This window comes from Empidonax traillii, unplaced genomic scaffold (genome assembly GCF_003031625.1).
Source record: "Empidonax traillii isolate 1590-97213 ecotype Southwest subspecies unplaced genomic scaffold, ASM303162v1 scaffold1353:size134171, whole genome shotgun sequence".
NCBI classification, from domain to species: Eukaryota; Metazoa; Chordata; class Aves; order Passeriformes; family Tyrannidae; genus Empidonax; species Empidonax traillii.
In genome coordinates, this window is record NW_020956546.1 from 22635 (window position 1) to 33857 (window position 11223).

The 11223-nt window shown below is 47.2% G+C and overlaps 1 protein-coding gene across 1 annotated transcript in view; it reads left to right on the forward strand.

The window, feature by feature from the left end:
- Positions 1–11223, forward strand: part of SLC4A11 (solute carrier family 4 member 11) — a gene marked incomplete at its 5' end in the record, with an annotated part of 38521 nt that overhangs the window by 20828 nt on the left and 6470 nt on the right. Inside the window, 4 exons of the mRNA XM_027906758.1 lie at positions 1416–1665; positions 2358–2464; positions 3553–3721; positions 7002–7175. Of these exons, the coding sequence (XP_027762559.1) occupies positions 1416–1665; positions 2358–2464; positions 3553–3721; positions 7002–7175 (700 nt within the window). The remainder of the gene's footprint in view (positions 1–1415; positions 1666–2357; positions 2465–3552; positions 3722–7001; positions 7176–11223) is intronic.

Below are 11223 nucleotides of genomic sequence, written 5' to 3' on the forward strand. Positions count from 1 at the left end.
TTTTTGTGCTTTAGAGGTGACCTCCTCATTCTGCCTGCTGTTGGTGCAAACTGAGAGGTTAAATTTTGCACTGTAAGCCTTCTGTGATCTTTAAATTCAAATACAGACACACTCAGTGTGAGGTAACTGGTCTTCTCCCTCATGACCTACGTGCCCTGCTGACCCCATCCACTTGTGGAGTGCCCAGACGCCTTTTAACTCTTAAAACACAGTACAAGAAGGGTTATTACTGCATTTAAAGTGTCATCATGGGGTATTTTACACTGGGCTGAGCTCCGAGCCAGCAGTAGCACAAACAGTGCCTCAACCATACTCAGAGTGGTTGCAAAATACCAATTTTCCTTCGCTAGAGCGTTCAAAGTTTGTTTTCAAGTATTATAATTCCAGTTTGTCTTCTCTGCTTTCCCTGCTGGCTGCTGCAGGTAGAAAACCTGAGGTGCTTGGGGCTTTCAGGACTTTGATTCTTATTTGGGGATGGGGGAAAATGTTATAAAAGGAGCGTTATAGGCTAAGCTTCAGCTTGTTGTGTTGTTGCCTAAAGAGGATGGTTTTGTCCTAAACTTTTGAGTTTCCTTATGCAAAGTTTGAAGGGATGTTTGGGCTAAAACAAAGGTAGAGGGACTGCAAGTGTATAAATATGGATTTGGGATCATTTCATTTCTTTGGGGAACAACAGTTTGAGGAGTCACAGGGAGAAATAAAACCAGAAGATGGGAGTGGGCTTTGCAACCTCGGTGCTCCTAGGATGTATGTTCAGATGGGAACACACAGAATCCACTCTCCATATACTGTGTGAAGATACAGGAGGATGGGAACCATCACACCAGAGCTTTGCAGTCCCTCTACAAGTTTCTCTGTAACTCGTTTCAGTTTGCAGCGTAAATTTAAATACTGAGAGGTTTTGCGTATCATCAACACTTTTACCTTTCAAATCTGGATTAGCCTTGAAGGAAAAGTAATTGCTGTACCCTTTGTAATAAATACACTGAAGGATCAGTGCAGCCTGGCTGCTCTTAGTGTGTTCAGAGAGCTCTGATGGAATTTGCTCAGCAGGATGCTGAAAGTAGGTGCCTGCCTGTAAATACATATATTTCAGAGCAGCGATTCCAGTGCTGGGAACAAAACCACACAAATGATTAGCACTGGAAGTCCTTATAGTTGAAACATGTTGCTTTGTTGATTAATTTGACTTTTACCTGTTAAAATAAGTGGGGGGAAAAAAATCCGTTTGTGAAGCTCTGGCTGTGTAAGAGAAGCAATTCTGGTTTCTTTTCACTGCTCTGAGAGGTAGAGCTGTAAACCTGGTGAAGCCTAACGTTAATACTGCATGATCAAGCCAGAAAGAACCACTTTATTTTACTTGCTTTGGTTGTCACAACCCTATCCTAATGCTTGCCTGTTGGTTGTTTGTGCAGTTTTTAAGAAATATTACTACTATGGGCGCACAGGAGACAATTACTTGGGAAAAGAAGGAGCTGATGCTATTCCAAGCCTCGGCATCAATACCACCTTCTTGATGAATTCATCAGTGAGCAGATCCATGTCCCTAGAGAATCAGACATGCACCCATGATGTGCATTATGGGCGTGAAACTGCCGTCCTTAGTCTCATGTTGATGTTGGGTACCCTTTGGCTTGGCCATACGCTCTATCAGTTTAAGAAAAGGTGAGTTGCTTCAGCCTTGGAGCTCAGACTGCTGGTTATTTCATGTTGCCTGTTGCTTAGATCTTGATCCTGTAACCCCAGAACTCTTCCAGTAATGCTGGTGGAAGCCAAAGCCAGAGATGAACTCGGAGGGGCCACCTGGAAAATGTTAACACGAAACATGATGTTCACTCGCTGGTCTTGCTGACTTACTCAAAACCTTCGGGTGAACCATCTAATTCGTGTTGGGGGTCCCTGTGACTCCCTCCAAACAGGCATTGAACTGTTTTGGTGGGCAGAAAATCCCTGATGGTGCTGGAAGGTCCACTGGAATGTTCTCTTGGCAGATAAATGCCCAGCTCTGATTTGGGTTTTACTCCAATGCTCTTGAAGTTTTTCATTTGAAATGCAGTAAGCAATTAAAGTAAAGTGGAAATGACACACAAATGGGTGCTTGGAGGGCTTTTTTTTCCAGCTTGCAGCTTAGTTCTTTGTTTCTTTGTGTTTTGCTTGTGCTTTCATCAACCTTTGAAGGCTGTAGATTCCAGAGGGCTAACGGCTGAATGTAGACCAGCTCTTCACTCCAAGTATCTCTTTAAAATTGCAAGATGGGACAGAATTTTTGCTTGTTAGAACATTAATGCTGTCTGGATTGATTGACTGATTATCAATCCATGTGATGCTGATGGAGTTCTTCTGTCTTTTGATTGCAGCCCATATTTACACGCGAGAGTCCGTGAGATTCTGTCCGACTGTGCCTTACCCATTTCAGTCCTGACTTTCTCTGTTGTGGGTTCCTACATCTTCAAGGAAATCGAAAGTAAGTCCTATTTTTGTTCTGGAGAAGAGAAGTGAAATCCTAGAAAGGTTTTGATAAAAAAAAAGTTCTTCAGTCTGATTTTACAAACCCTGCATGTACCTCCCACCAGTCCAAGAGCTTTGACTTCCTCATGGCCAGATTTGTTTTGTTTAAAACCCAAATCAAACGAGGCTGAGCCAAGTTTTTTCTCTCCAGAAAAGTTATCCAAATGTGTCTCTTCAATGAACCCAAAGCGTATATATCTTACAACAAGGAGGATCAGCAATTCCTGGCAGAGTAATTATGAGGCGGGGAAGGGTTGTTGCCAGTCATGCCAAAGTAGAATTGGTGGTTCCAATCTGTCCTCTCTGTCTCCAGTTTACATTTCCCCAGTTTCACTGAAATGGTGCAGGGCATCTGGGCAGTTCTAAGCTACACAAGGAAATCTAAAAATGAGCCACCATTCACTGGGCCAGATAGATCAACTTTTCCACATCAGGAAGCGATAACGGGGGACAGGAATTGCATTGTCCTGCGGTGACGTGAGTGGGTGATGTGAGGAAACGTATGGAAACAAATAAGAAATGGCTTTTGTTTTTTTTCTGTGATGGCCATTCCATCCAGTTGGATTGTAAAATGGCGTGTGACCACATGTGATTTATCCCTTGTCGTGGATTGCTTCCAATGGCAGGAAAGTAGGGGCATTTTATACTAAAAGGCCTTGCTGGGTCTGAGGAAGTTTCCAAATGCCTGAGTTGATTAGCTGCTAGTTAGAAATAAGGTTTTCTAATCTAAAACCGCTTTGCATCTGTGGAAAAACAAGTTTCCCTCTTTTGTTTTGCTTAACCACATGTAATGCCTCGCTAGGACTAGCAGTGATCTGTCAAATCAGGATGGCAGCCAAGTTTCTGAGTGGATGGAGATAAAACATAAACCAAAACAGCCAGATGGGCCCGTCCTCCGTGGCCTTCTGGCTCCCACATGCCGGAGCCTCACGCCTGGTTGGCCGCACTGGCTCCCAGGAGTTGGTGGTGTGGGTGGAACACGGAGCCCACGTGGATGGTTGGAGGAGAAGGCACCTCCTTTTAACATTCCCATCCTCTCCCCAGTGTCCAGGTTTAACTACCACACGTCCGACAGCCTGTTCGTGCTGGCGCCCGTGCAGTCGCTGTCCATCGGCTCGGTGATGAGCGCCATGGGCCTGGGCTTCCTGCTGTCCATGCTCTTCTTCATCGAGCAGAACATCGTGGCCTCGCTCACCAACGCCCCGGAGAACAGGTAACACGCAGGGCCCTGCTCACCCACAGCTCGTCTGAACGTCACAAAATGTGTGTGTGTGTGTGTGTGTGAGAACTCTCATTGCCACAGGTGAAGGTAGCTCCACTCTCAACTCCTCCCCCAGTCCCCAGAGCCCGGTGTTGTGGCAGCGAGCCAAAAACTCAGAGCATCCACGAGCTCATCCCGTTCCTTCTTTACCTCCTACTCATCATCGTTTGTTCCCCCCCCCCCCCCCCCCCCCAAAAGAAAAGTCTCAAGGTGTTTTTCAGGAAGAGTTCTGGGAGCTGAGATGTAGCGTGGTGAATGTTAAGTAGGCATTCTGCATGGTTTGAGGTCTGTGGATGTACCTCTGGAGATTTAGGGAGTGTCTGACACGTGGGGACACTTGGGCTGCTCTCGCAGCGCAGAGAATTGGTGGAAAATGAGAAGTCAGTGACCTACATAAATGCTGTAGGAGCTGAGCATCAGAAGTGTCTGGAGCTGTTAGCTCCCAACTGGAAAAGGTGGAAGTGGAATAAAACAGTGTGCCCTATGTCTGATAAACCTTAATTTACGTGCCAACTTGAGATGTTGCTGTTAAAATATTCCCTCTGATGTTCTTGTGCCGGCTGCAGTCAGATGTGGTGTCAGGACTGAACGTGTATGAATTTTTTTTCCAGGGAAACTACCACGTCTCCAAGGATTTTTTTTTTCCCCTAATGTAATGCGTGGGAGGGTTCTCTCCTTGCATAATGCACATTAGCATTCTCCACGTTGTGCTGGAGTCACACAGTGTTAGGGGAGAGGAGACAAGCTCCAGTTCAGTTACACTAATTTAGTTCCCTTTGACCACCTCTTATCTCCATTATATCCCTTTAAGTGTTGCATAAATCTGTATGTAAGTGGGTCATCTCTTTGCTAATATTAATTTCTTCCAAACTCTTGGTATTTTCCACTGGAGTGTCCTTAAGCAACGTGAAATATGGAGTGGAGCTGTTCAGGGTGTTTTTCAGGAGGCCTCCTTACAGGGCTGAGCTGATGCTGATCCATGGGGTTTCTGGAGATGGAAAAACTAGGACTTGACCCTTTCTATTTGTTGGTGCCATCAGAGAATAAAATACTGTTGTCTGTGCCAGCCAAATGGAGAATGTGCTCTTGGTGTCTTACCAGATGGAGTTGTTTCCTTTTGTAGGAGAAAAAAAAAAAAGACAGGGAAAAGATGATGTTTGCCTGAAAGCACCTGATGTGTTTTGCTGAACAACAGTCAGAGCAGGTGTAAAGGACAGTCCAAGGAATACTGGGCTGGTTGGGCAGCGTGAAGATAACCAAGGATAAGACATCCATCTAGGCAAGCTCAGAGAAGCCCCTCCGTGGCTCAGAGCAGGTGCACAGCACACACAGTGCTGGGCCCAGTGTCCTGTAGATCATCACAGAGCGGTTTGGCTTAGAAGGGACCTCAAAAATCATCTACTTCCAGCACCTTCCACTAGACCTGGTTGCTTAGAACTCCATCCAGCCTGGCCTTGCACACTTCCAGGGATCCAGGGGCAGCCACAGCTTGTCTGGGCAACCCGTGCCAGAGCCCTCACCACCCCCACAGCAAACAATTTCTTCCTGATATCTAATCTTAACCTGCTCTCTTTCAGATTGAAGCCATTCCCCTTTGTCCTGTCACTCCAGACCTCTGTCAATAGTCTCTCTTCATCTTTGCTGTCAGCTCCCTTCAGGTACTGAGAGGCCACAATGAGGTTGACCCCAAAGCCTTCTCTTCTCCAGGCTGAACATTCCCAGTTCTCTCAGGCTCTCCTCACAGCAGGGGTGCTCCATCCCTCTAATCATCTCGGTGGCCTCCTCTGGATTCTCTCCAACAGGTTGTTGTATAACCTTTGTACTTGGAGCCCTCTGTGAAGGGGCAGACAGGACAATGACACAATAACCCAGGGGATGCTGAGGGTGCCTTTGCTCTGAGAGAGCAGCACGTGAGCAGGAGCTGTGCTTTCAAAGCAGGAAGCGTGTTTACAATCCCACCCTTCCTGCCAGCACCTTCCAGCTCAGAGCCGCTGCAGTGTGGACATCTACCTGACCTGCTCACCCCGTGGCCTCCTCCCTCAGTGGAGGTGAGCACTCCCAGTGAGACCAGTCCTTTTGTTCCAAAACTGAACCCCACCCAAGATTTCTGCTGCCCAAACAATGGCATCTGCTGCTCTCTGAGGTAGATACTGGCCACAGGTCTCCATGTGCTGGGTCAAATCTATGAGCTCCACGCACCTCATGTCTTAGATGGCTCCAAACCTGTGCTTAGGTTTTGAACTGAGCTTGTTTGGGTGGCATTAAGACACCTAAATCGTGTTACCTTTCCAGCTGACGATGCCCAGAGAGCAGTTCAGCTGATCCCCTGTGTTGTGTGAGGGTGGCTGGGCAGAAACACAGACCTTTCAGTTGGGTATTAAAGCCTGAGAGCTGAATCCTTCCCCAGCCTTTCTTCTGAACTTCATTCCTTACATCTGAGCAGTTAGTGCCAAATGGGAATGTTCAGGAAAGGAGCAGACCTTGCAAAGAATGGCAGGGTTAAATGAGATGTGAGCTCAGTGTTGGTGCTGCTCCGAGTGTAGCCCTTGCAAAGTGGATACGGCCACGTTCCTTGGTGGAATCATTTTTGGCCAGATTGGATGGGGTTTGGAGCAGCCTGGTCTAGTGGAAGGTGTCCTTGTCCTTGGCAAGGGTTTGGAGCTGAATAATCTTTAAGGTCCCTTCCAACCCAAACCATTCTGTGATCCATTCCGTGATTCTGTGACTGCCAAGGAGGAGCTGAAGTTTAATGAATTCCTGTCCCATTTTCTTATCATGCAGTAGCAATTACATAATTAGGGGATTACTGCAGCATCTCAAGCACGTGTCCTGCTCGTGGGGGAAGAGGGAGATCAGGGTTAGAAACAAGACAGATGAGAAACTTCAGTGTCAGTGGTTTGTCAACCAGCGCCGAGGATTTTAACCACTCCCTCCACAGACTCCGCTAACAAAATATGAACATGGATTTTATACTGCTGTAAATGCAGGAGCAAAATGCTGGTGAAATTTTCATGGGCTGTTATATTAGCGGGCTGCCTCTCTGCTCAGGGGTTGTTCTTCCCAGCCAACAACCACTTCGGGAGCAAACTATCCCGTCGGTGCTCCTATCACCCAGGAGGTGTGAGATCGATGCCCGTGTGGAAGAGCACTCGAGTGCTCAAACACAGGAGCTCAAGGCTCAGCCTGTGGCGTTTGTACCAGGTGTTAACTGCGAGTAAAATCTCCCTTTCAGGTTGGTGAAGGGCACAGCCTATCACTGGGACCTCCTGCTGGTCGCGCTGATCAACACGGGGCTGTCGGTGTTCGGCCTGCCCTGGATCCACGCGGCCTTCCCGCACTCCCCCATGCACGTCCGGGCCCTGGCCTACGTGGAGGAGAGGGTGGAGAGTGGGCACATCTACGAGACGTAAGTAGGAACCCTGGGGGTGTCTTGGATGTCTTTTGGGTCTCGCTTGTGGTTTCCCAGTCCTTTGGGAGCGGTGGGTTGGCGTGGTTGCGGAATTTGCTGTCATCTTGAAGGCTCGCCAGGGATGAAAGCGCAGGGAGGAGGCTCCAAAAGGAGTCACCTCAGCCAGCACCCTGCAGGAATTCCACCCACTCCTCTGGAAGGGTCAGCCAAGGCCTTTTTCCGTTTTATCCTTGTGGGGAGCTCAGGAGATGCTTTGGCTGGGTCTTTCCAGATGTGTCCTCCAGAAGGAATCCAGGCTGATCCGCTGCCCCAGACCTGCCTGGTGGTTATTACAGAGGGTGGGAAAAATGCACCATGATTTCAGAGCTCCCATAACAATCCTCCACCACGTTTTGGGAAGGCAAAATGCTTTGGTTCTCTTGGTTTTAAGCAAAAGCAAATGTGAAGCCAGGCCCGGGTCACAGCTTTCTATTTAAGACCAACTTTTCTGCTGTTCTGAGTTGAGCAACAGATTCTTATCAGAAAAAAAATTAAAACCCCTATTTCTCATGAAACCTGCTCCAGAGTAGAGATTGTCTGGCCTCATTGTGTTCCAGTTGAGTGCTTTTACCACAGAAGTGGTCATTTCCACTCACATGCCATTAGTTTTAATTATCCTGCCTTGGTTTCGTTCTCTGAGTTGCCACTTATCAGAAGTGAGGCTAAGTGGTCATTTACTTTGGGGGATGGGGTGGGTCTGTCTTGATTCCAGTCTTGCTGTGCCCAGCCCAGCCAGGCACAGCTGCTTTTTGGGTCAGGGATGGAAAGATTTCACCTTCCACATCTGGAAATTGCTGGCTCCTGCTGCTCCCTGCAGCTCCTTTACAGATCTTTCCTGAGAGATCAGTCCCTTAGGCTTGCATTCCCATTAGTTGCTATCACAGCCCTGTCACAGAACCACAAAATATCCTAAGCTGGAAGGGACCCACAAGAATCATCCAGTCCAGCTCCTGGCCCTGCACAGACACCCCAGCAATCCCACCCTGTCCCTGAGAACATTGTCCCAACCCTCCTTGAGCTCTGGAAGGTTTGGGGCTGTGAATATAGTAAATGCTAAACTTTATTTAAAAAAAAAAAAATCAACTTTGAAATTTGAGTTCTGTAGGGTTTTAAACATTGCTCCTTGTGGCCATGATCTGCTCTGGGATGCCTCTACTCTCCATTTACTTTGCAAGATGTAGAATTTACACTTGGAAAATCACGTGCCAACCCTCCCTCCTTGTCTCCTGGTGCCAGTTTTAATACCTGGTGTCTTCTTCCCTGTTTTTCCACTGTCTTGATTGTGCATTCTGGCTTCTCCTTGACGAAGTCAAGTCCCCTGCCTGAATTAAGGACTAATTCCCATCCTTGTCCTCTCCTCCTTCACCCAGCTGCTCCAAAAATGAGCATGATGATCGTGGCAGGGCTGAGGGATGCCCTGACCTCACTAAGGGTGTTCCCTCAGGGCACAAGCTCTTCTGTGCCCAGGACAGATCAGTGCTGGGAGCTGGATGTTGGGAGTGAGGGAGGCAATGAGGATTTCCTGGAGCTTTGAACTCCCTTGGAGACCAAAGCTTTTTGTTCTCGGCTAAGAACTGAGCTATAACAGGAGTCTTCAAGCAATGTAGTCATCTTTTTTTTTTTTTTTCTTTTTTTTCCCTTTCCTCTCAGCCAGCTCTGCTGCGAGAGGAACGAAATGGAGCTCAATTAGGAAATCAGCTCTGTCTCCCTTGGCAGGCTCCTTTCCTGCACTCAAAGCCCTCACAGGATGATGATACAAACAAGTAGAAAGATCAGCCACAATGAAAGCAAAATTTTCTTCTCCCCTGTAGAGGAACGATTTGAGTTTCCGGTGTCGATCTGCAAACAGGCAGACTCACATGGAGAAGTTCGGGAATGGCTAATCCCATCCCAGCCACATTTAAGGGATTTGGGGGAAATGAGCCTGGATTATACCCTTTGATCTCCATTAATTACTTTATTTCCCTCACAGCACAGGCTTTCTGGAGCTGTTTCCTCAAGGGCCAAACCGGATTTTGAGCACGTGGAGATCAGGGTTTCCTCTGTTCACTTAATGTGACTGCGATGTCCTCGCCCTGGAAATGAGAGGAAGTGTTAGAATTAACAGAAGGCCAATTTAAGGCTGGGAACATCAGCTTTAGAGATGTCATGTTTGGTTAATTATGAGCCATTTCAACTTATGTCCTTATAAAATATTCCCAACAAATAAGTGGCATTAGCAGGAGTCGTTGCAGTACTTCTTCTGTGTGATCAGTGCCGTGATTGCTGCATCCCCAGGGGAGGGCTGCAGAAAATTCCACCAGCTTCAAGAACCTGCTGCTCTGAGCTGTTCTGCACTTGCAGCTGGTTGAAATGGGGTGCTTTCACAGCTCCTTTGGCTCCTGAACTCTCTGACTTTGCATGACTTCACTTGCAGTCTTGTGTGTGCCTGCAGGTCGTGAGCAGCCACGTGGATGGGTCAGATCTTGGCCTGAAACGGCAGAAATCCTTCCTCTCTGGGTTGCCTGATGATGCAACTTGGGAAGCTCTTGTTCTGCTTGATGAGGCTGATTCAGTTAGTGGATCCTGCTTCACTGGGCCTCTTGAGTGGTTCTGGCAGCTCTGAAGCTGTCTGACCACTCCTTGTCAGCCTGAAATTACTTGGAATGAGCCCTTGCAGCTGCTCTGATCATCTCCAAGTTCTGTGTTCTCTGGTGATCCAGACCTGGAGGCAATGGGAAAGATGCCAAACCAGACCCACGTAGGGGTTGTCCCAGTTCTACTAGAGTTGGAAAGACCAAAGTTCTACTCTCCCTCAGCTTTTCCAGGCCATGGGCAGGACCCCTGGACACAGGAGACCTTCAAGAGGATCCAAACCAAGTCTGTTTGGGAGGAGTTTAAAACAACCCCTTTAAAGGTCACTGAAAGGTTAACACCTCTGTGCATCCTGCCTTGGTTAATCCTGGATGATGTGTGTGATCTGCCCTATTACTCACTGAGGATTTCCAGTGTTGTCCTCAGGACTTTGTGTACTGTTGGTGGTGTCTGTTGTTCCTCAGGTCTCATGACTGATGGTGTTAATTCTGCCTCGTTATCCAAGTCCTCAGGGGAAGCTTCAGGCTGCTCCTCTTTCCCTCCCTTTCCAAACAGGGGTGTGGAAAGGCTCCTTCATCCCCACAGCTTCGTTATGCTCCTTGAGTGTGTGAACAGATTTGAAGTTCAACCTGACCTTACCTATAAGCAAAGCTCTCAGATTTAATACTGGAATAATTCACTGGGAAGCAAACATCTAAACAGTGAATTAATTCACTGGGAAGCAATCTTCTTTAGGACAGGATTGTGAAGTCTCAGCAGTGCCTCTGTAGAGGAGAGAAGGGTGTTTTGATCTTCTGTATTAATCCTCAGAGAAGTTTGTGTACAGGGTTAACTCAGAATGTGAAGGGTCTCATCCAGGGAATGAGGTCACTAAATAGCACTAAAACACCACTTTTTCCAGATAATAATGGGATTTACTCACTGGCTTATCCACTGCTTGGTGGATTTATCTTCTTTAAAAAAAAAAAAAAGTTAAGAATCCTCTTCTTCTCTCGTCATAAGTGCTCTTGACAGATGAGGGGTTTCTTTCCTCCTGTTGTTTCTGGTAATCTTTTTTCAAACCAGGAGGTGCTCACAGGTTTAGTTGAAGTGAAAGGAAAACAAAGCAACCCCCCCTGGAGCAGGTTCTGAAAGCTGTTCCTTGCTTTCCTGTCAGTGTTCACCTCCAAAAAAAAAAAGAAAAAGAAAAGCAATCACTCTGTGACCTGTCAGCTCTGGAAAATTTGCATTAATTAATTACATGTTTTGCATGGTAATAAGCAATTTGCAGCACGACACAACTGCTGTTGCCCACAGCAGAAGTGACTCCCTGCGTGGTGCTCTCAGCATTCCCTTCCATGTAAACAGGGAGATCCTCAAATCCATCAGAACTGCTGACTCGCTGTCAGGAGAGTGTGCAGACCTTGCTTGCCTTTTTTTTTTTTTTTTTTTT